Below are 23,954 nucleotides of genomic sequence, written 5' to 3' on the forward strand. Positions count from 1 at the left end.
GGCAGAGGCTTAACCCACTGAGCCACTGAGGCACCCCAGGAACTTTTATCTGTTGCCTCACGTGAAAAAGAGACGGGGCAAAATGACCCTGGTGCCCGGGAGCCTGGGAGCGAGGTAGAATTTAAGGCATCAAATGGAGTGCTGCTCCCTGTGCGCCAACGGCAGCTGACTCTCTGGGGCTGGCCGCAAGGAAAGGGTCACCTCTGCAGTGACCTGCAGACAGGTTTGTGGCTCGGCGGCCCATCCTCGCAATAAGGCACAGGTTTAGACTCATGGAACCTGGGGACGGCACAGAGAGCAGGGAGTTTTCTAGAAGCCGCGCAGGGCTAAAAGAAGAATGGCCAGGACAGGAGCGCATCCTCTCGGAAAGGAACTCGAGTGCTCGCCCCGGGTGTGGGAGCATCTCCAGGGGAAAGTAGATTCCAGGAACGCACTGGCACCAGAGAGCCGGGTGCACAGGCCATCACAGCAGGGGTCACGGGGTCCAGCGGCCCCCGGGAGTGGGAGGGCGGCCGGCCCCACGGTGAGCCCTGCTCTGCCCCATCTAGGACGCATCCAAGCCCCTGGAGGTGCTGCTGCTGGAGAAGAACCGCTCGCTGCAGTCCGAGAACGCCGCGCTGCGCATCTCCAACAGCGACCTGAGTGGTAGGTTGACAGGGTGTCGCGGGCCGCGCTCGGTCCCCGCCAGGGGCCGAGGAAGAGGAAGGTGAACCGTGAGTCGGGGCCGATGCATGGCGGGAGCAGCAGCGGTCGATGACAGCCTTGACTAATGAGCGCTTGGTCTCCTCCGAGTCCTCCTCACGGCTCCCCTCACCCCCCGCCCCGCTTACCAAGGCTCGCGACGAGGCATGTGGCCGCAGGTGCCTGCGGAGGTCAGTTAGGGCCGGTGTGGCCGGAGCGGCCGGGAGGGACCCTCGGAGGACGGCGGCCTCGCCGGTCCGCTCCCAGGCGTGCGGCCTTTGTCTCGTGGTGTTTCGGGGGCTGCTCCCGGCCTCAGCGGAGCTTTTCTTCCTTTGTCAGGTGTTCCTTGGGAGCGCGTCCCCCGTCCTTAGCCTTTCTTTGCTCGTCCCAAAATGGTGGCGTCACTGACTGCTTCTGGTTTTGGCAGCTGGTAAACCGTTTAACAGTGTCTCGGGCTCCGATGATATTTCGTTCTTAAAAATGTGCGTGCCTTCGATCGAGCGGACTCGGTGCAGTGCTTTCGCCTCAGAGCAAGTGGTGTGCGAGGATCCGTTGGTCCCCAAATGTCAGTGTTTGCTGCGCCTCAGGCGGGGCCCTTCCGGTAATAGCTCGAACGCTAGCGGCCGACCCGAGGCCCCGCGACCTGTCGACTCTTTACTGTGTGTGGTACCGGCCCCTTGCCACGTTAGGGGTTTGAATCCGTGTCGAGGGGACTCTCCAGGCTGCAACGTACAAGAAAGGTGCAAACATGAAATGCATGTTGCTTGTTTCGGGGGGCCTCGTTTGGCTAACTGAAAAATTCAATCGAAAAACAAACCAACACACCTCATTGGCCCTTGGAAAAAATCTGCACTTTTTTTTTTTCCCTTGTGCGGGGCAAACTTGGCATTTTGGTCTTGGTTTTTTTTCCCTTTTGAATCCCCCATAATGCATTATGTTTGCCCTTCCTTGTAGGGTCAGCCAGGAGAAAAGGGAAAGACCAGCCTGAGAGTCGGCGCCCTGGACCTATGCCGGCCTCCCCTCCTCCTCAGTTGTCCCGCAACACGGGGGAGCAGGCTTCCAATACTAATGGTACACACCAGTTCTCACCAGCGGGGTTAACGCAAGACTTTTTCAGCTCATCCCTGGCAAGCCCCAGCCTACCCCTGGCTTCTTCGGGAAAATTTGCACTAAACTCCCTCCTCCAACGACAGCTCATGCAGTCCTTCTACTCCAAGGCCATACAGGAAGCAGGAAGCACAAGCATGATTTTTTCAACAGGTCCATACAGCACAAACTCCATATCTTCCCAAAGTCCATTACAACAGAGCCCAGATGTAAATGGCATGGCCCCGTCTCCCAGCCAGTCAGAAAGCGCTGGGAGCGTCTCCGAGGGCGAGGAGATAGACACGGCCGAAATCGCCCGGCAGGTGAAGGAACAGTTGATCAAGCACAATATCGGACAGCGCATTTTCGGACACTATGTCTTGGGACTGTCTCAAGGGTCCGTGAGCGAGATTCTGGCCCGGCCCAAGCCATGGAATAAACTGACCGTTCGCGGCAAGGAGCCCTTTCACAAGATGAAGCAGTTCCTCTCGGACGAGCAGAACATCTTGGCTCTTCGCAGCATCCAAGGCAGACAAAGAGGTGAGAGGCTCTCGGGGGCCGGCGCCAGCGTGGGAGCCCGGTCAGGGCTGTGTGTGTGCGTGTGCGTGTGACTGTGCATGTGCGCGCGCGACAAAACATTTGCGCATCACATCAGGTAAAGTTCTCTTGAGTTTTGCCATCTCTAGGGGCCGAGGGTCGGCAGGCGTGAGCCAGAGCCCGTAGATTGGGGCGGGGGGGGGGGGGGGGCTGCGGGGGGGGGCATGGCCTCTGACCCCTGCTGAGCACCTCGCATATAGGAGACCCAGAACCTCACCGAATCAGACAGAATCACACCCCGTACACACATCCCAACGGGTGTAATGTCCAGTGGTCCGATGGGCCGTGGGTGCCGGCCTCACCCACGGAGCCCTCTGGTGGCATCTGGCCCTAGGGCCGCGGCAGCAGCAGCCGGGGTCAGGCCTGGGGGGAGCGTATCAGCCACGTGTCCTCTCCTCTTGCCCGCACCCACAAGGGAGCGTGTCCTGTGGCCGGCTTCCCTCCCTGTGCTGGCCTCTGTTAGCGATTTGTGCAGCCCCGTGAGCCAAACACGCCTGCCTGGAGAAAGACGCGTGAAAGTTTTATTGAAACAGCCTTCCTGCCCCACACTCCCCCAAAAGAGCAAAAGTCCGTTCGCGTCCCTGATTGAAAGAATCGCATCCCTCTTGAACGACAGGGTTCGTTCTGCTAAACCAGCAGTGGTAGAGAGGGGTAGATCTTACCAGACGCATTTGAAACACGACAAACGGAGGAGGGAGCCGTTCCAAACGGCGTCGATTTGCACAAAGCACATCGAGCTCTCTCTGGCGATGTTTACTGAAATCGACTGTCTTTGGATGATTAATGTGAGCTTTGTTCTGGGGGCTGGTGGGCCATGCGCTTGGCGGCAGGCGGTGCTCCCTCCGTTGGACCCTCATGGCATCGGTGCCGTGGGCCACTCTTTAGGTCTGTCTGATCTTCCGCAGCAGAGCCGTGGCCTCTGCAGGCCGGCTGGCCAGGGAAGGGCCTCTCAGAAGTTTCTGGTTAACTCCCGAGTCGCACAGGAAGCCCTGAGCCCTTTCTGTAGTGACAGGCGGCTCAGATGTCATGTCGCACAGCCCATACCGTCAACACCACCATCCCCCTGATTGTTTTGTTCTTACCACACTTGTTTTTCAACAGAGAACCCAGGCCAGAGCCTGAACAGACTATTTCAGGAAGTACCGAAACGAAGAAATGGGTCCGAAGGTATGTCGCAGGCAGGTGTTTTTCTTTGCAGTTAGTAAAACCTAGGAAGCAGCATGTCCTTAGCTGTGCATTTGGGTTAAACACTGTGCAGTGTGATTCTGGCCTGGAACCTGATGGAAAAACAGCTAGTAAGTATGAAACAGAGCACGGGCCCAGGGACGTACAGTCCCTTCCTCCTGAGCTGCCCGCGCTCTGCCGGGTGCGGAAGAGGCCAGGAGAGAAAGCGCCCCTAAGAATCAGTGCCCCAGTGCCAGCCCTGCCCCTGTTCAGGTGCAAATTACACCCCCCCACACCTTTCTCAGAAGCGGGCAAGAGCATAACAGTCATCGCTCTGAGAAAAATCAGATGGCTGAGTCAGGTGACATGCTGCTGCTTCCTTGTACTTCCTTTAAACTCTGAACTGGGTTAAAGGTGCTACAGAACGAACAAATTCCAGCGAACTCCACACGTGGTCGGTTCTCCTCTGGGCCCCCCCTGCGCTCCTTGGTGCTGCATCTTGAAAGGGGCTTGGCCCCCGCGGTCTGCTTGTTTTGCAATGGTTTGGTGTGGCGGCGCATACTTAGAAGGCAGTGGAGAAGTCAGATATGCTCTGTGGAAGGCTTCCAGAAGGAGCCGGGGCCAGCCCCCGGGCCTCCGTAGCTTCCGCGTGTCCGTGCATGTGGCTACTCTGCAGAGCGCCACCCTGTGACCAAGAGACTGAGGTCTTGTCCTCGATGGAGCCCTGCAGGCTCCTCGCCTCATTCATAAATTTTTGAAAGACGGCATGTGATCCTAGAGCCGAAACAGGAAGCCTTCATCCTCTTCACCTTGTATGTGCCCTTGACCGATAGGTCATCCGCCTCCACCCTCCACCCGCCTCTCCCATCGTTGCTTTTTGAGGGGGGGACACCAGTGTCCCAACAGACGTGCAGAACCTCGAGCACGGTCCCAGGCCAAAGCAATTGTTGGGGTCCCTTTTAAACAACTCGCAAACACCAGTGCCTTTTTCGAGCCTTCTTCCGGTTTCGCGCCGGAGTGGGTTGGCCTGCTCTCCCTGGTCCCGCCCCGCGGGTGCCGTCCAGTTGGGGTCACTGGGAGAGCTCGTCCCGCTGGCCACCAGGTAGATTCCGCAGGAAGCCCTTCCTGCCCGGGGCCGTGACGTGGCACGCTCCGCAGGTACGGCTCAGCGGGAGGCCACGCCTGCCTCCCTAACCTCCACCGGCCTCGGCTCGGCTCGGGAGCCGCTGATCAGAATGACCTCTTCGCGCAGCACTGATTTTGTGTTTGGCTGTTTGCTTCACCATCGGCGGCTCTGACGTCATGGCTGTGGCTTTTTCCCGCAGGTAACATCACGACCCGGATCCGAGCCTCCGATTCCGGATCCGACGAAGCAATCAAGTCCATCCTGGAACAAGCCAAACGGGAGCTGCAGGTGCAGAAAACGGGTACGGAATCCGCTACTGACCACTGTCTTCCAGGCTTAATTAGAAGAATTGTCATGAGTGTTGTGCTTCGTGGTAATTAACTTAAAAAAAAAAAAAAAAAAAAAAACCCACGCAGTAGAAGGTGTGTTTTCAAGCTTTTAGGCAAGTGCAGAGGGGAGCAGTTCTGCGTGATCTCCATCTTCCTGTAGTTACCCGTCTTTTGATCAGGCCACATCCTAGCATTGACTCAAGAAGGGTACCCCTGGCCTGGACTGTCCCTGACTTACGTGGACAGGCAGTGTGTGTCTCGTTTCCTTCTCCGGATGCCACACAGGCTTTGTTACTCAGATACGTCCTTGCCTAAACCCTGAAAGAGAACGGGTGCAAAATCAGTCCCGAGCTGCTTTCCAGAATGAACGTGGCCGAGTGAGAGGTTGTAGTGGGCAGAGGTCTGGCTCTGCGGTCCGGTGGCCTCCCTGAGAGCTGCCTCGTCCGCTGGGGGAGAGTGTTCCCACGCTCGGGGGTGCTGACCATGAGGCACACCGGCTGTAGATTCGGCTCAGACCTGCTGCCAGGAGGAGACCCGAGCGCCTGGGTTCTCGCTCTGGGGTGCGACATATGGGCACACACCGGCCCTATACCCGTGAGGCCCCCGTCTGCGGAGCCGCTCGCCCGCGGACCTGGGCGCAGGGCTCCCTCCAGGCCACCACCCGGGCTCTCCCCCCAGGCCAGCCCACTCCCGCGTGATTCATTCAGTGCGAGCCCGGAGCTCCCTTCTGGGGACCAGGCCTGGGCTTGGCAGTTTTACCGCCCCGTCCTATCTAGCCTCGGTCCTCCCCTTGCCCTGAGAGACACGTACTGTTCTCTTTCCCGCTGATTCTCAGACTCGGGCTCCAAGTGAGAACGCTGTGCACATACTTGTTAAACAGCAGGTCCTGGGTGGCAAACCGGGTCTCTCAGCTCTTGTCCCGGCACCTGCCCCTCTGCCACCATCTGCCTCCTCACAGGGACCCCAGGGCACCGGGTGGGAGACTGTCCTGTGAGGCCTCAGGCCTGACGCTGGGGGAACCTTCCATGTGGCGTAGCTCGTCCTCACCAGACCAGAGCTGACTTGCAAGCCAGGCCCTCCCCCCCGGTGGCTGAACAAAGAAGCTTGGCCAGACACCCTGATGGGGTGGGAGGCAGCCCCGAATCAGGAGCAGAAAGGCCCGGTTTCTCCTGCAGAGCAGTGGGGTTCCGCCTGCACCCCGAGGGTGCTGTGGGGATCACGTGGGTCTGAGAAGCGGGGCCTCTGGTCACCCAGTAAAACCAAGGCCTCGAGAGGCCTAAAAGATTGTCCCTGTTGCTTGAAGGACTTTTTAACTCATTCAAGGTGGATGAAGAGCTGGCTTGTGTGATTCCCTCCCCCGGACGCGAAAGTGTCTGCAAACGGGAGCCTTCAGCCTGCGCAGCTCAGCCAGGGCCTTGCTCCTCGGTCTTCTGGGGGCTGGGGCCTGGGCACATGCATTTTAACAAGCCCAGTGAGTGATTCTGGGGCAGAGCCCTCATTAAGAGTCCTCGATCTAACCCATCACCCATCCCACGCTCACAGAGGGGCATCCTGAGGCCTAGCCATCCCCTGTGACTTCCCCAAGGTCGCAGCCCTGGCTTCCCGGCCAAGGCCTGGCCACTGTTGCTGGCCACGCCACAGTCACCTGCCCCGGGAGGAAGAAACGTGAGGCAGCCCAGGCACACCGTGTCTCACTGGAGACTGGTCTCACGCTGCAACCGTTAGCAGAAATTCTGTTCCTAAAGGTTGACACAACCACTACAGTTTTGGAATTTAGCACACGAGAATTTTGTTTAGAAATCCTCAGGGATGGTGGCGTGTCCCCGGGTGTTTGCCTGTTGCCCTCTGCCCCCCACACTCGGGGATAACGAACCCTTTTAGATGGTGTGAGGTAAAGGCCAGCGGGTCTCAGAGAGGTGACATTAGTCCATCTGGCCCTGCCCAGACAGGAAGCTCGCGGGGTCCCCTGCCCGAGGAAACGTTGGCAGAAGAGGGCAGCTTGGTTCTCCCGGAGAATCCGCATTCTGTGGGAGGCCCGGTTAGAAGGAAGCTGGGGGAAAGCAGCGAGTTCCCAGCCGCAGGGGGCGAGCCCGCCACCATCTCACATCTGTGTTTGCTCCGTGCAGCAGAGCCGGCCCAGCCGTCGTCCACATCCAGCAGCGGCAGCTCCGACGACGCCATCCGCTCCATCCTGCAGCAGGCCCGCCGCGAAATGGAGGCCCAGCAGGCCGCCCTCGACCCCGCCTTAAAGCCCGCGCCACTGTCCCAGGCAGACCTCGCCATCCTGACCCCCAAGTTGATACCCTCCTCGCCCATGTCGTCCGTGTCCAGCTACCCTCCGCTCGCCCTCTCCTTGAAGAAGCCCCCCTCTGCCCCCGATGCCGGCGCCGCCGCTCTGCCCAACCCCCCGGCCCTCAAAAAGGAGTCCCAGGACACGCCCGGGCTGGACCTCCAGGGAGCGGCCGAGTCCGCCCAGGGGGTCCTGAGACACGTGAAGAGCGAGCTGGGCCGCGGCGGCGTGTGGAAGGACCACTGGTGGAGCCCCGTCCAGCCCGAGCGCAAGGGCACCGCACCCCCTGAGGACACCAAGTCGGAAGACACCGGCGGCGCGAAGGAGAAAGGTGGCAGCAGCCAGCCGCGGGCCGAGCGCAGCCAGCTCCAGGGACCCTCGTCATCGGAGTACTGGAAGGAGTGGCCCAGCGCCGAGTCACCGTACTCCCAGAGCTCGGAGCTGAGCCTCACCGGGGCCAGCCGCAGCGAGACGCCCCAGAACAGCCCCCTGCCCTCCTCCCCGATCGTGCCCATGTCCAAGCCCGCCAAGCCCTCGGTGCCTCCGCTGACCCCGGAGCAGTACGAGATCTACATGTACCAGGAGGTGGACACCATCGAGCTCACCCGGCAGGTGAAGGAGAAGCTGGCCAAGAACGGCATCTGTCAGAGGATCTTCGGGGAGAAGGTGAGGGGCTGGGTTCCGGGGCCTGGCTTTGCCCGTCGCTCTGGAGGACGTGGCCGTCGCCCCTGTGCTGAGCCGCGGAGCAGAAAGGCTCGTCCACCCCCGGACTTCCGGAAGGGCTGGCCGGCGAATGTTCCATCTGCCGTGTCCCCGGCTGGGGTGAGGCCCTCCCACCCCCCACGCTCCTTTCTGCTCCCGGTGACGCTGAGGTCGCCGCTCGACGGAAAATGGAAGTGAGGCTCAGGGAGGTCAACTGTAGCCCCCCAGGCGGCCAGTGGCTGAGTTCAAGTCCCACCTCTCTGCCAGATGGGGCCCAGATGCACCTCCACAGGCTTTTTTTTTTTTTTTTTTGGCCAAAAAAGATCTGAGCCCATAGGGAGCCCTCCAGTGTGCAGAGACGCAAAAGGCGCGAGATAGGAAAATCTCGTGTCACGTGATAGGCATAATCAGTCGTACCTTCTCGTAATTCCGAGTAATCATAATAATAATCATAATCTGTTCAGCCAGACTGGTGAAATGACCTGCCCAGAATCCATGGCTCAGGCGGCGGGGCCGTGCCCGCAGCTGGCCCCGGGAGCCCCCTTCTGCACGTCTTCCTCCCTGGCTCCTGAAAGCACAACAGTTCGTGAATGAGCCCCCAGACCCTTTCTGTTCTTGGCACTTCCCGGTAACAGATTCAGAATAATGGGGATTTACCGGGCATGTAAAGCAGAAGATAAACATAATAACTCCGCGTCATTTCCTAGCATCGTGAGAAGCCCTCCGCTCCCCTAAAAGGCAGCCTCCCTGGAGGAGGGCACATGGCAGGGTCAGCAGTGGCCTCTGATGGGGCCCCACGCGGGGTCTCCCTCCCTCCCCCCGGCCCCGTGTCCCCTCCAGCCCCGCACTGTCCTGCCTTCCTTCCCGTCAGCGTTCGCAACATCGCAAGCCTCGGAGCCTTACAATATCTCAACGGTGATCTCTTTGTCCTGATTTTGCAAAAGGTGATGGGGTGGAGAGAAGTGAGGCTGAGAATTTAAAGTCCCTTGAAATTTCTAGTTCAGTGTTGTAAAAATATCATGGGAGAACATTTAAATAGACATTTGTGCTCATGCCTTAAATTTAGCAGAGACTTAATAGCGTTGAACTTGTTTGGCCCGTGAGTGCAGTTTATTCTGGAACTTGAGAACTTTTCAAAAGAGTGATCGAATGCAGCCCCTAAATATCTCTGGGCTGCATCTGTGTCCTGTGGGGGGTGTTTGTGCCCATACATATGTATGGCCATATGTGAGCGTTCGAGAAAACTCGGGCATGTACGTGCAACTTGTCGGTCGTCTGCAGGGAGTCTCACTCCCGGGCTGGCGCCCCCATTGCCGCCGGCTCACCTCTGGGCCCCCACTGCAGAGCAGGGCGTGGTCAGAGAGAGCGGACCTCTCCAAAGGCCTGCCTGGCCCGGCACCCCAAGGACGACCGGCCTCCCGCCAACATCCGCTGCTCTGGCTGCCAAAGGGGTCCTTGGCACCCCCAGCACCTCTCCCTTTCTTGGCGCCCCCAGAGAGCAAGATGGCTTCAATACTGCCTCCTCAGGGTGTCAGGATGAGAGCCCCGGGGCCTCGGCAGGATTGAGGCCCCTGGCGACATCCTGTTCCCTCTCCCCGGGAGCAGAAAGCTAGGACATTAATGCCCCCTTGCCAGGGCAATGCCCCCTCGTGACCCTGAAAAGTTTATCCCCCACCCCAGGCTGGGGCCCTCTGCCAGGCCCAGGGGTGGGGTGGGGGCGGGGGAACACGGTCTGTGCTCAGCCCCTAAAACGCACACTGGGTGTCACCCATCTCGGCCTCGTGGTACATCCCGCCCCTGATGCCGTGTCTTTGATTGCCACTCCAGGTCCTAGGCCTGTCCCAGGGCAGCGTCAGTGACATGCTGTCCCGGCCAAAGCCTTGGAGCAAGCTGACGCAGAAAGGCCGTGAACCCTTCATCCGGATGCAGCTCTGGCTCAACGGCGAGCTGGGCCAGGGTGTCCTGCCCGTGCAGGGACAGCAGCAGGGCCCAGGTAAGGGCAGCCCCGGCCAGAGCACCTACGGGGCGGGGGTAGGGGAAATGTGCCCAGGAGGCCGCCCGCTGAGTCCTCAGGGGTCGCCCGGTGCCCGGAGGCCGTGAACTGTCCCCTTCCTCCTCCACCTGTCGCTTTGGGACGACAGCAGCTTTTAGGGGAGAGAAGATCGTGCCTCGCTCATTTTATAAGCAGCGGGAAATGAGTTACTAATTAAGAAAATGCTGTTGATACATAAATACAAGTAAAAGTCAAGTAGCTAAATCAGGGAATCAGGAGAGAAAATCAGCGAAAGACTCAGAGGTGAAAGACAGCACGGCTCTGGCTTCCACCTGCCCCCGCCGGGAGGTCCCGGCTCTCTCCCGGCAGAGCTGTGCCTGCCTGCACGGGCCCCGAGTTCGGGCCCCCCTGGAAGGAGTGGGACCTTCGGGGCCCTTGTGCTGTCCCGCATGCCACTGCGCTGGGTGCATTAGGAAGCTCTAAGCGCTGTGGCTTGTTTCCTCATCTAATTGTCACCCTTGTCTTACTCAGTTCTCCATTCTGTGACGTCACTACAGGACCCCCTGCAGCAGGGCTGTGTGAGCTCAGGTAAGTAGCTGATTTCTGTTGTTTGGTGTGAAATACTTGCGTCCCCTGTATGTATGTTTCCCTGTCCGCTGGTCTGGTGGATCCCTGGTGCTGGATCCAGCGGGGCTGAAAATGCTCTATCCCGTTGGCACGCTAGGTTCACGTGGTCCTACATTCTAATGGAGACAGGGAGAGTTGGCAGGTGAGCAGGGGTTTCCTCCAGCATGTTCCTGCTTGCCACCAAAGTCTTCCACCCGTCTGTGGCTTCTGGTGCTCGGGCCTGGGGGCTGGGGTCCGAGCCAGAGACAGATTCTCTACCCAGAGGGCTTCTGGATGAATAGGAGGGAACAGGATCAGATGCGTGATGTTCCCCCAGCAGAGTCATGGTGGGGAGAAGTTCAGTCCATTTGGAAGAACTTGGGGCCACCTTCAAGCAAGAAGGCTAGGGAAGGACACGGCAGGCAGGGTCACATAAAGGAGCCAGCCGAGGGCCGCTGGGAACCGTTCGGGGTGTGACTGGATGCAGACCCACTGATGCCCGGGAGCTCTGGGCTGAGGATGCGAATCCAGCCTGGAGGCGGGGGCGGGTGGGGGGCCTGGAGTGCCCGCCGACTGGGACACTAGTGGCTGCTCACTGGCGTCTGAAGCCCCGAGGTCTCGGAGGCGACGTTCCTGCCCTGCAGACCCTTCGCAGTGGCGCCGTGCTCCCCAACCCCCTTGCGTGTCCTCCGCACACTCCCGCTGGCGCAGAGCTCGGCTCGCCCGGCTTCCAGGCACAGGCGGCATCTTGAGCTGTTCCTCGTTTTTCCTTTACTTTTCTAAACATGTTGATTAGTCTCCATATCCCATTGATTCACTGGAAACACAAACAAAGCTAAGTGAGGAGCGCGAAGCCCGCCAGCCTGCTGCAAGTTTCACGAGGGAAAACGTGTAGCGTGGGGAACAGCTGGCCGGCAGCGGCCGCTACCGCTGGGAGATGCCAAACCACGCACAGATGCAGTGACCGGCCGCTGGTGGCACAGTGCCCAGCGGGGTCGCGCATAGGGTGTCCTCGTGTGCTTTTGACCCAGGTGGGGGCGGGAGGCTGCCTGTACCCAAATGGTCAATCCCCTTGGCTGGGCATCTAACTGGCGCGGTTGTCCGCCCGCAGAAGGATCCCAGGTTCTTCCTTCTCGCGTCATTTGCGGGTCGGGCAGTGTCACTGGCAAGCCCCGGAGGACTCACCCGACCCCGGCGCCCCTTCCGGATGCGGGAGGGCAAGTGGTGCCCAGAGCTGTTTGCACCCGAGCTTTGCAGACGCTTGCATGGAAAATTGGCCCTGCCTCTTGCTCCCATGGAGAGCTGACCTCCCACTGAGCCCTCCGAGAGCATTTCCTGCCCCACGGGAGTCAGGACCAAACGTTGGGCAGGATGTGATCAAAATCACTTGCTCCTAAATAAAACGGGAAACCTGCAATTCCAGGTCCGTTATGATCGATGCCCAAATCTTCTCCACGTGCGAACAAATCCTTAAAAAGAATGGCCTTCCGCTCTTTCTCGTATGGCAGGTCGTTGGTACCGTGCTGGACTTCCATTGTCCGTCGTCACGTTCCCAACGTAGGAAAACCACGGCAGGCTCCTCGGAGGGCCGTAAATGGTATTTGTAAGGTATAGAATAAGGCGATGTGTGGAAATCTTGGAAGGTCTGCAGATTGGCAGAGGTAGGGAGCCCCTGGGTAAAAGTGAGCACTGAAGAACTTTCTAGTGGTTTCCATGAAGATGGGGCAGGCGGGCCTCTCCCCGTGTCACCTCAGCCAGACGAAGACGGACTGCAGACCGTTCCCCCACCATGCACGTTGTCAGTCAGCAATAGGGAAACTGTGGACATAGTAGTCATGGTGATTGTGGAGAGAAATCGAAAAATATTTCATATATTCTAGAAAAATATAATTTTTTTAAAGATTTATTTTAGAGAGTGTGTACGCATGCATGCATGGGGAGGGGAGGGGGCAGAGGAGGAAGGGGAATGTCCAGCAGCCTCCCCACCCGGTGCGGAGCCCCATGCGAGGCTCGATCCCGGGACCCTACGATCATGACCTGAGCCCAAAGAGTCGGACACTCAACCGACCGAGCCACCCAGATCCTCCTAAATTCTTTTAATATCACAATGGTAGCTAAGCCAAAATGTTTCTCTGGATCGGCAAAGACTAGATAGTGCTTGTCGGAACGAGAGGGACGATTATCACGGTGGCAGGAGTGTTTCTTCACTATCAGTGTTATCTTTTCAAGAGCGTTTCTAAAAATCAAAGTCGCTGAGCTTTTCAATATATGGAATTTAGATGTGAAGAACAGAATCATTTTATGATGGTGACTACTGGTAAATCACTGGGATGGATGCCCAGGGGAGAGTCCAGAACCTTCCCCGACCCAGCAGAGAATCAGGGTGTCTCTGAGGATGGCTTCAGTGACACTGCCCCAAAGGCACGGTCATGAAGGCCCCGGTTCTAGGATTTCCCCAGGGTTCTGGTTCTCTGTCCTCACCATGGCTACCACGGAATCCTTCCAAGATGCCCCGCGGACCTAGAAAGATGCTGTCCTTGGTCGTGGCTCCGTGAGGGCTGGTGGCAGCAGGAGGATTACCCCAACCCCAGGTGGGCTGGTTCCTGAACACCGGCAAGAAATGCTCAGCATTTCCAAGCTGGCCTGGCGGTGAGGGGTGTCCCAAGCGCGGAAGGCCTCTGGGACACCGGCCTGTCCACAGCCCTTCAGGGAGGGAGGTACGTCTCGGAGCAGAGAATGCGTGGGCCCGCGCAGGGCTCTGTGCTCCGTTACCATGGTGATGATGCCCGCGAGTGGAGTGTGGCCTCACTCATCCGAGCCGCAGACTGCTGACGCGGGAATCCGTTTGCCTCACTACAGAATCCCCGTCTGCCTCTTCCTGCCCGGCGCTGTCGCCCCCAGGGTCTCTGTTTCCCTTAACGATTTGTAGGTCAAGCTTGTTGGTGAGTTTCACAGCGAGAGAGAGACCGAACTTGGAATCCCATCACCAGTTCCTCTCGGTGACCGGAACCATTCCCGAATGTTCCTTTGATGATCTGAGCATTGGGGTGATGGCTTTGGGCCTTCAGGAAGCTTGATGCCCTCTACTGCTGGCAACCTGTGCGTTTTCTCGGAAGCTGTGGGGGCCTCGATGAAGGGTCAGGAAAGCGGGGGGTTCCGTGCCAGTCACATGAGTATCTTTTAAAAAGAAGAGGCTGTGGGGCTTAAAGGCCAGAACTTCAGATCGTACTAGTGAATGTGTTTCCAGGCAGCCCAGCCCTCCGCAAACATTTCTGAGCCGGCTTCTTTCAAAGTGGCCAATGTCTCGGGGAGGGGCGTCGCCAGCTCCATCCAGGGTCGTCTTTGATCGAATAGGGCAGGCGTGCTTGAAGGTGGATTGGCGGGGCCGGCTTTTAGGGATAGACTCTCCACGTCGTCTTTTGTCTGTCGTCTGCTCCCGGTATGGCGCATCAGCCGACCTCGCAGTGCCTAGCAATCGCGGTGCTCGGGGGAAGCCAGGAAAGCGCTTACAGGACGGGGGCGATCCCTGTGCGGCTGGTCTTCTTGGAGTGGGTCCTGCTGTCCAAGCTTACCGGGCAGCTGGCTTTATTAAAGGGAAGAAAACCTTGAGCTTCAAGGAAGGGGGTTGCATGCGTGCCCACGGATAGCTAAGTAGGTAGGTCCATGCCTGGATCACTAGGCAGATACGCTCCAGGAAGCCACTGGATTTTTTTTTTTTTTTTCCATTTTCCTTCCCTGAAGCTCATTTCATATTCACAGTTCCTTGGTGTGATTAATCTTTTTGCCCCAAGGGAAGGAAGGAGACAAGAGACGATCTAAAAGGGGCAGAAATAAAAGAGCCGGAGTGGGGGGGTTGGTAGCAATTTTCCTGGATGCCATGTTAGTCTACATTCCAGAGGACAGTGCGCTCCGCTGTGTAACTTTTTAAGAGGAGAGCATTTGGGTACTGGAGCTTACAAGCTTCCGGCCCGGCCTCCGATGGATTATTGCAGACTCTAAACGAAAGGACGGCCCAGCCTCCTCAGCTGAATTCTAGAACATCCAGCTTTTTTCCCAGTGTTGTGTCAGTGGGGGGCTGTGGGTTCCAAGTCTTCTCCACCCCACCCCCCGTGGAGAATTCCATGGCTCCGTGTCCTTGTTCTCAGCATGGCATCAGATGCCTCTGGAGGGGACAGCTGTGACAGCGTCTTGAACGTGGGTGGTCTCACGTGTGCGCCCTCACTGACACGACGGCCACGGGCTGGGTGCCGTACATGGCCTCGTGCACCCCAGAGAGTCCCGCGGCCGCAGTCCCTGGTGAGGGACAGGCTGACATTCCTTTGTGATATGCATAATGACACTCGTTTTGTGCCCATGAGATGACTGGGAAAGTATTTGCAGGGTTAGTGCTTTGAACTCAGCTATCGGATTCTCATGCAGGCATTTGGGTAGCATGGCAATAGGAAGGGGAGGGGCTGGGCGCACCCCCCAGAAGATTCCGTGGCCCTGTCTGAAACTCATCATCTGGCACATTAGACCAGATTTGATTTGGGGTTTTTTTCCCTTTTGGGGGGGTGGGGAATCTTCTTTATTTATTTATATATTTGAGAGAGAGAACATGCTTGAGCAGGGGGAAGGAGCAGAGGGAGAAGCAGGCTGAGCAGGGAGCCCATCTTGGGGCTCGATCCCAAAGGCAGACACTTAACTGAGCCACCCGGGCACCCCCTTTCCTTCTCATCAGAATAAATCAATCAACGATAGTAACCACTGGTTCTCTCCCGAAAGAGTTACTCTCTAACTCCTGAAAAGATTTGTATATAACTGACTTAGACCTAGTCTCAGACAACAGAGAGACAAAAGAGAATTCTAGAAGGCAAACTAGCACGTGCCCTTCCCCGAGCAAGATGGCTGCCGGCCCTCATGGGATGTGGGGCTCAGCCTTGCGCACCCACTCATTGTCGCCAGGATGCGGTGACTCGGTGGCCTGCAGAACAGTGTTCGTTCGTTCCTTTTCTTTCTTGATTGAAACCTACGTTAAGGTGCTTTCATTGTATCAAGAATGCCATAATAAAGAAATGACTGGCTTCCGTACGGTCAGAAAAGACAGGTTTCTGGATGCAGGCACAGCCTCCCTTCCTGTTGTCTGTCGTCGGGCATGTGTGGGTGCAGACCCCGCGGCACTAAGGGAGTCCCCAGGAGGGGCCGAGCCGGGAAGGGCCAGGCGCCGGTGGGGAGAACATCACAGAGGGAGCTCTGCAGGCATGAGGTTCGGAGCCGGGAAGAACGGGGCATGGGTGGAACCTTTGGAAAAGGTGAGAAGCGCCTCAGTCAGCTTTTTTATTTTCCTCTTAAAATGACAGTAGGGAGCGACTGGCTGGCTCAGTTGCTGGTGCGCATGATTCTTGATCTCGGGGCTCTGGGTTTGACCCCCACTTGGGGCATAGAGATTACTTAAAATATTTTTTTTTTAATAATAATAATAAAATGACAGGAAGAAAGTGGGTTCTGGGAGAATTTTGTCTTTCCTCTGTGTAGCTGAAGTCACTGTGCTGCCTGGAGGCTGTACAGGAGGGAGAAAAGCACAGACGTGGGAGGGACCAAGGCTCCTTGCTCTTTCTGGGTGACCTTGGCGACCTGTCCCCTGGCGGTGCTGGGCCTGGGAAGCCAGCTTGCTGCCTCTCATCTCCGTGCTTCTTCCCCTGCCGGTGGCTCTTTCTGGAGAGAAGGTGAGCCTGAGGAGTGTGTGCTTCAGAACCAGCCAGGCCTGAGACCCTTGGGCGAGGTACAACTCAGGAACTTCCCACCAGGGCCTAGAAAATTCCTTGCCCACCTTGGGTGCGGTGCCGTAACTTGCTCTTCCAAGAGTGAGGCGTCTCCCCGTGCCTGCCAGGATGGTCCCGGAAACTGCGCTCTGTGAATTTCCATCTGATTAATGTCTTTCAGAAATTGTCAACCTTCTCTCAGCCGAGCTCGGGTGAGAAGGGGTTTGGCTGTACTACAGCTAATCCTTCAAGAGCGACAAGATACAGACTGGGGCACAGCAAGCCCATGAGGGCCTCAGAGGGGGGCCCCCTCCCAGCCCGCACGCCACGGGACAGGAGCCTGCCCTCTGACAGATTCCCTCGCAGTGTGACTCGTTGGTCCCACCTCCCCCTCGTGCTCATGCCCACGCTGCTTTTCAGCTCTCGTAGCCCCTGGGACTATCGTGGGATTGGTTGCAGCAGACCGGCCACATGACCCTGAAGCAGCCCCAGTACAACACAGAAGGGCAGGGGAGAGTGGAGGCCCAGCCCCGCCTGCCCTCCCCTGGAGCATACTGTGCCTGAAGGCCCCGCACAGGCCTCCCTGGGCAGCCAGCACTGAGCAGGCAGCCTGCTCGGGGTTTGCTCTCAGGCAGGAGATGTCAGCCTCACCGTTCCCGGGAAAGGCTGCTCTGGCATAAAGTGGGATTTGCCACCATGCCAATACCAAAAAGGAAAAAAAAAAAAAAGGAGAGAATTAAGAGTAACTCAAAGTAACAGATTTATTTGACTTTTTTTTTAAATGATGAGTTGTGGGTTTTCTTGAATAAATGAAATGGCACCATGATTATAAAAGGCAAGATTTTGAAGGGCTTACACACTTCTTTAAAAATAAGTCGCCCACCTTCCCTAATCCCCCAGCCTCCCAGCCGCCCTCCCCAGAGACGATTCTGCTCCCAGTTCCCCGTAGCCGGTGCTGGATACTGTTCCGCAGAGAAGGGAGCACGCAGGCCTCAAAGGGCTGTGCCTTCTCTTCTCAACTAGCAATACACCGCAGACGCTTCCCAGGCCAGTACACAGAGTACACGTCCTGTTTTTACAGCCGTAGGGAGTCCCGTGTCTGGATATATACCGTATTTCACTTAACCAGTCACGAGTGAGAGAGATGCAAATTACCTTTAACATCCTCTGGGCAGTTCCGTCGGTTAAAGCGACTGCCTTCAGCTCAGGCCATGATCGCAGGGTCCTGGGATCGAGCCCCACATCGGGCTCTCTGCTGGGCGGGGCACCTGCTTCTCTCTCTGCCTCTGCCCCTCCCCACCACTGGCAGGCACATGCTCTCGCTAATAAAATCTAGAAAATAAAATAAAATATAAAATAAAATACTACTTTTAACAGCAAAACCTAAGAAACTCTCCCACAGAGAGCAGCCTTGAGCGCCAACGAGCAGCGCAATGAGGCCGGCTCCGCGGACTGCCACGGGCTCGTCCAGCCGCTGCCAGCGAGCGATTGTGTGGCCTTGGGCAAGTGACTCTCACTGAGTCTCAGTGCCGTCTGTAAGGGGGAGAAGACAGTACCTGTCCGCTATGCTGTTGGGAGGTTTAAATGACTTTGTGCACAGAAGCCTCCACAGCAGGCTGGCCCAGAGCAAGCGCTGTCGGAGCCTTTATTTCTGCCGACGCCACAACCAGTACCGTCCTGTGCCGCTGCGGTGTGCAGGGAGAGCTGCAGCGTCGTGCACATGCACATCCCAAATGTCAGGCCTCTGCCTTCAAAACGGGAAAAAATTCGAGCCGCTCACTCCCTGGGTGGAGCTCGTTGCGCGCAAACATCGCTGCGTGGCAGCCGGCACCGAGGGTCCCCTGAAGGGATAACTGCGCGTAGCTCTCCAGATTCTCCGCTTCTCTGAAATGCCATCCTTGTTTGGAAGCTGCCTGTCCAGCCACCGTTGTGTAAAGTCGATCCCAAATCCTGAGCTTCCAGAATAAGACTGCGGGTTACCCCTCGTGGCGTCTGGGGCGCGAACCATCATGGAACCAGGCCATCTTGTCTGGACACAAGGGTTGACCACTGGCAGAGGCGAGGGACAGTACCATCCCCCTCCGTGCTGGCACACCCCAGCTCCCCTTTCGGAGAAAGCCCTTGCAGGCCCTGGTCACGGGCATCTGGACGTGTCTGCCTTCTGTCCCCGTTAGACTTCCTTTGGAAAACAGAATTTACCGTACACTGGGCCTTCAGTGCAAGAAGCAAAAGTAGGTCCCAGGGGCAAACGAGGACTTGGGCTTTCAGTGGTTTGGTTCTCGCGAAGGCCGAAGAACGCTTGAACGGCTGAACATGCTCAGGTAGTTTAAAAAATGTGGTAGGAGTGAAATGAGGAAACGCACGTATTTGTGTGTCCGTGTGCCGGCCACACTACTACTACCTTTAATCCCTCGGCAGTAAGAGGACGTGATTTCCCCGGTCTCATGGACGGAGAAGACCAAGGCCCAGAAATAAAAGGTGCTTTGGCCCCAGTCACGAAGATGGAAACGGCAGGAAGACCGTCCTGAGACCAGCGGCCCAGCTGGGGTCCAGGCGAGCTGCCCTTTGCCCCTGAGGGCGTAGTCCCCCCACTACGGGGGTCCTTGGAACCACGTAGGTCCTTGGAGCCACACTCAGAGAGAAGTGAAGGCCACGTTTCAAACCAAGGAGCAAAACCGGTTCAAATTACACATTTGGACAAATAACAAAAAAGCAGATCCAAGACAGGAAGACAGTAGAAAATCTGATACCTGTGTTATTCTGGGATGCATCCCTTATATTTCGGCCGGGAGAAGGGGAGAGAACCCAGTGACAGGTCAGTGGCAGAGTCGGACCCAACTCTGTGAAGTTTTGCAATGAAACGTTTGTAATCCATCTGGCCCGTGAGACATGTCCACGCTGCCTTGAAACCTTGCTGTCTACATCCAAGGGAAATACACACGGTGGCCCAGCGCCCTCTCCCGTGCTAAGGGACAGCCCTGCCTTTCGGCTGTCATGCCCTCTCCCTGCCGGAGGCCCTGAGCCAGCCCGGGACACCGGGCCCCCAGGCCCCTGGTCCCCCCATGCACGCTGGCCCCTGGGCCACACTTGGGGCCCTCGCGAGAGGAGGAAGGCGTCTCCGCTAAAGAGCCAGCCAGGAGCCTCCATCACCGGCTTCCTCCTGATTTTGTGTTTTGTTCTTCCCTTTGGAAGTAGAGTCCCTAAATATAGCCCGAGTCTGAATTGGCAGATGTTGGATTTGTCCTTTACAAGAGGACCAAAATTAGTCTGTCATTTGGCACCTAAATAAAGCAGCCAAACTGCCTTTGTACCAACTTTGCGACAAGGAGGGACCGGAGCTGTAGCGTTTTGTCTGATAAGGAAACTTTCTGGGAAGCTGTTCGCAGTACCTCCGAAGCCAAAAGCTGGGAAGGGGGAGTGCCAGAGGGGGCGTGGAGTGCAGAGGGATGTGCCTTCCTCCTGGCTAGACCCGCTCGGCCCCGTGCGTCACGGGCAGCTCGGTTCCACGTGGTTGAAATAGCTCCTGAGATCGGGAGAGAGAATCCATACTCCAGCGAAATAATAGAGCAGAGCAAAGAGCCGTGCTTCGTCTGTTTTGGGGAGGAGGAAGACAGTCTGTCCAGAGTGCCTGGAGCCGGGTGAGCAGCGGGGCTCCCCAGGGGCAGCCGAAAGATGTTATAATCAATTACCACATCATAACACTGATGTATGATAATTACGGAGTGTTTCTCCTGAGATAGTGCCGCATTTGGCTGCGATACAGTTCTTTCATGGTCCACTGCCTGATTAATATGCAAATAATAGGCTGATTGCATGATGAATGCGGAAAATGAGTTCGCTGATAACGTGAGCACTGAAGCGGGGAGATGATAAATTACTTTTACTGACTGTCCTACATTAAGTACCCTTTCTCAACAATTTCATCACAAATTAAGTAAAGCAGTGTGGAGAGATCAGGAGGAGGTGTAAAATAACGCACCTTAATAGCTTGCCTAGTCCCCATCCGCTGCCCCCACACGACCTGGTGCCCCAGGGAGGGGGCGTGCCAGCCCCCCCACCCGCTGGAAAACTGTCCTGCTGGAAAACCGGGTCGCAGCCCCCCCCCACACCGGCATGTCCAGCGGCTGCCGTCAGCCCCGGATTCTCTAAGGAACATTCTGTCACAGTCCAAACATCATTACCCGCACGCCAGGCCGCCCGGTGGTGTCGTTGAGAGGGGACGGGCCACTCCTGGTGGGGGACGCTAGCACCTCCAGACAGACGGACCCCGCAAAGCCTGTGGTTCCCCCGCGGCTCCTGGGCAAAGGAGAGTCTCTGAGCTGCAGGCCTGGAAGGTTCAGGAATAAAACAACATTCAAAACCGCCTCTTGCAAATCTGGGGAAATTAGTTCTGCTCTCGGAACAGCGAGTGTGACCTGTCCGCCGGGGAGCATTGGCCTTCGGAAAAGGCCGGGCAGGTCTGCCCGAAGCCAGGAAGGAACCTAGAGGAAGAGCGAGGACACGGGCGTGCGGGCGCACACACTCACACGCGCTCGCACGGTGATTAATCTTTGATTACAGCAAAGCAATTTAACTAGAGGGTTTGTTTTTTCCCATCTCGGTAATATATATTTAGACTGTTTGTATGACATACATTTTCTCTTAATGCACAGGGACGCATTGATAAGTGTTCATACACACAGCTGTTTCGGTAATAAGGTTATTGAAGGTAATTTGAAAGCATTATTTCTAAATCAGTATGGATCTGCAGAAAAGCTGGAAACCGGGGTGAGCACCGAGCTCCTGAAGCTGGGCCAAGTGTGTGACCCAGTGCTGCTTCTGTAACTTTGCCAGGCCAAGTTCACGACAAGAGATGAATGGTAATTTGAGCAGCGTTTTTAATTTTGAGCTGAGTTCAATGAACGTCGAATTCCCAAACTCTGTCTTTGATGTGCAGAGTGACTTCAGAGCTTATAAAACACACACCAGAAACACGAGGCCCCCCGAGAGAGGGCAGACAGACGCCCCAAATCGTCTGCCAAGCCCACCCCGACTCGGCCACCGCCACAGGAAGGCGCCACGTGGGTCAGCCCCAGGGTTACAGAGAACGTCTCCCCAGCTCCCCCACCGCCACCGCGCGCGCTTTCCCAGTTGGGGGAGAAAAGAGTGAAAAACCATCTCTTGCCCCCCCCCGCCCCGGGCTATGCACCGGGCTGAGGTGCCCAGCCGAGGACGGTCCTGCCTCCTCCCTGGTCCCACGGCGGCGGGCCCACTGCCACCACCAGAGCCGGGAGCTCAGCGCCCCCTCTGGTGAAGTCCACCCAACCTTGGACTCAGCCTTGTCTCCCCAGAACTGCCCGCTTCGGTGAACAGCGTCCCGCTGCCCCCACCCCTGTGGTCTAAGCCCAAGTCGGGCAGCCTCTCTCCATTCTTCTCTCCTCCTCACGCACCCTCCCGAACACGCTCGTGTGCATGCCGACAGTTTCTATTCCCTAAGTGTCTCTCCGATCCTTTTGCTTCCCCTTCCCGCGGTGCCCACCCTGGCGCACGCCTCAGAGCCTTCCTTCCAGATGGCACAGCCGGCTGGGGCCCTCCCCTGCTGCGGCCCCTTCCCCACCCAGAGCCCCACCTTCTCAGTGTGCGACCCGGCCCCCATCTTTTTCCTCACTCACTCCCGGCTCACCCAGCCTCAGCTTCCGTGTCACGGTGCCCCCCACCCCACACACCCCCCAAGCGTCCCTGCCCTGCCCTTGTCTCGGGGTCTTGGTGACCATGACTTGCTTCGTGAAGTCTGCCCGGCTCCCCACCGCGCCCTGTCTCCTAGCACCCTGCCGGCACTTAGAGGACCGCCTCGCTGAATGAAAGACACAGGCCATTTCTCCAAGTGCTTAGAGGTCAAGTTTGGGGAGGTACACTATTCATGGGTCAAGTTAAAAAACAACCTTACTTTTATGGGGGCTTTTCTCTTTGTTAATAAGTGAAGTATTTTGGCTTTGACGTCACTAGACGAGTTTCCTTGGACAGGCTTTTAAAAACGTTTCGCTCACACACACACACACAGAGCCCAGTACCTACCGTGCACCAGAGCTCTAGTCTCATCTGCCTGCCTTCTGTGCTGGCCCGGGGCCGTGTGTATGGGAGAGAAGCACTGGTGGTGTGTTCCAGAAGAAACTAGGACCGATAGAGACATTTTCCCTTCCTGACACAGCAGCGGGTCCCACCCAGCCTCTGGGGCCTCTCCCCAGCTCCCCCCGCCCCAAACGTTGCCCAGGTTACTCCTCCTGCCATCGGGGGAAGAAAAACAGGAACCACAAGGAATTGGGTCAGTTTGCTGAGATTTCCGGTGACTTCAGGCAATAACTGAGCTGGCTCGGGGCCCGGAGACAGTGTTGCCAACTCAAGGAGGGGGCAGGCGAGGCCTGGGTGCAGGGATGATATGCACTGATGCTCGATGCCACCGCCTGTTTGGGAATGGTCCTTTCCTGCGGGTCGGGTGACCGCCGGGGACCCTTGGAAATGGGACCTGGTGAGGCCCCTGGCCGCCTTTCCCCATGGCGTCAGACGCAGGCCCCAGCCCTCGGGAAGGAGGCTGTTCTGTAGTGTGGACACACGTCTGTGTGCTACTAGGTTCTCTCTGTTCCTTTCTCAGTAGAAAACAACTAAGGGTGTAGAAAGCTCTGACATGTATTAAAGTGTCCTTGTATTTTGTTTCAAGCCCATGTAATCCATCAAAAGGCTGTTCAGGCTCAGAAACAAAACAGCTCCACATTTTTTCTTGGCCTAGAGAAGTCGGCGGTGGTCCTAAGGGGCGGCAGGTGTCTGCTGTCAGACCCTGAGGCGGGGTTCGGGACAGAGGACCTCATCCTCACGGCTGGGCTCCACCGCTGCTGGGTCTGGGTCTGGGTCTGGCACTGGGGAAGTCAGTAAAGGGCTCTCGTGGGACCGTGTGGGGCAGGCCTGGTCACTTTCTGACGGAAATCAGGAGGGCGAACGAGCGTCACCGTGCGTCTTCGAGGTGGAGAGGCACAGGGTTGGGGGGTCTCTTCGAAGAAGGCAAGCAGATCCCGACGCATCAGCTCGGATTCCGCGGCTGCGGCACGGAACCCACATCTGAACTCCACTGAGAAGCGTTGCAGACTGCCGGCCACACCGTGGTGGCCTTCGAAAGCTGTCAGCCCCGTCTCCCAGGAAGGCCCCGGGCAGGACAGGGTCCTTCCAGGCCACCAGGGCTCCCCCTGGACCCAGGATGCCTGCACGGGGCACCCCAGGACCTTTGGTCCACCCTGGCCCCACCGTGCAGCCACAGCGCACGAGCCTGCCGCCCCCCGCCCCCGGCCCCGTCCTCCACTCTGCTCTACCCCCGCAGCCGCTTTTCCTCGTCTCCTTGATTTCGCCCCTCGCTCCCATCCCCATGTGCCGGGCCCCGGCCGTGCTGTCCCCAGCCCTGTTTGGCAGCGCCCCACCCCCATCTTCTCCTTCCCCTCTCTCTTCTCCCCATACTTGTCTGTCTTTATAGTCACTTGGAATTTCCCGGCTTGGCAGGGGCTCAAAGCCTAAACTATGGACATAATGAAAAGTGGTGCATCAGACCAGCCACCAGTTAAATAATGTTTGGGTTCTTGTCAGAATGTCACAGAGTACCCTGTCATTTTGTTTCAGC

General features: G+C 57.4%; 1 protein-coding gene across 7 annotated transcripts in view; it reads left to right on the plus strand.

The window, feature by feature from the left end:
- CUX1 (cut like homeobox 1) overlaps nt 1-23,954 on the plus strand; it is a 354,242-nt gene that overhangs the window by 281,761 nt on the left and 48,527 nt on the right. For 4 of the 7 annotated variants that reach the window (XM_059155147.1, XM_059155143.1, XM_059155144.1 and 1 more), the window contains exons 14-20: nt 549-645; nt 1,636-2,307; nt 3,466-3,531; nt 4,854-4,955; nt 7,110-7,939; nt 9,803-9,968; nt 10,500-10,556. In XM_059155147.1, coding sequence (XP_059011130.1) covers nt 549-645; nt 1,636-2,307; nt 3,466-3,531; nt 4,854-4,955; nt 7,110-7,939; nt 9,803-9,968; nt 10,500-10,556 — 1,990 coding nt within the window. The remainder of the gene's footprint in view (nt 1-548; nt 646-1,635; nt 2,308-3,465; nt 3,532-4,853; nt 4,956-7,109; nt 7,940-9,802; nt 9,969-10,499; nt 10,557-23,954) is intronic. The other 3 variants (XM_059155149.1, XM_059155150.1, XM_059155148.1) reach the window with 1 other exon arrangement.

This window comes from Mustela lutreola, chromosome 17 (assembly GCF_030435805.1).
Source record: "Mustela lutreola isolate mMusLut2 chromosome 17, mMusLut2.pri, whole genome shotgun sequence".
Taxonomy (NCBI): domain Eukaryota; kingdom Metazoa; phylum Chordata; class Mammalia; order Carnivora; family Mustelidae; genus Mustela; species Mustela lutreola.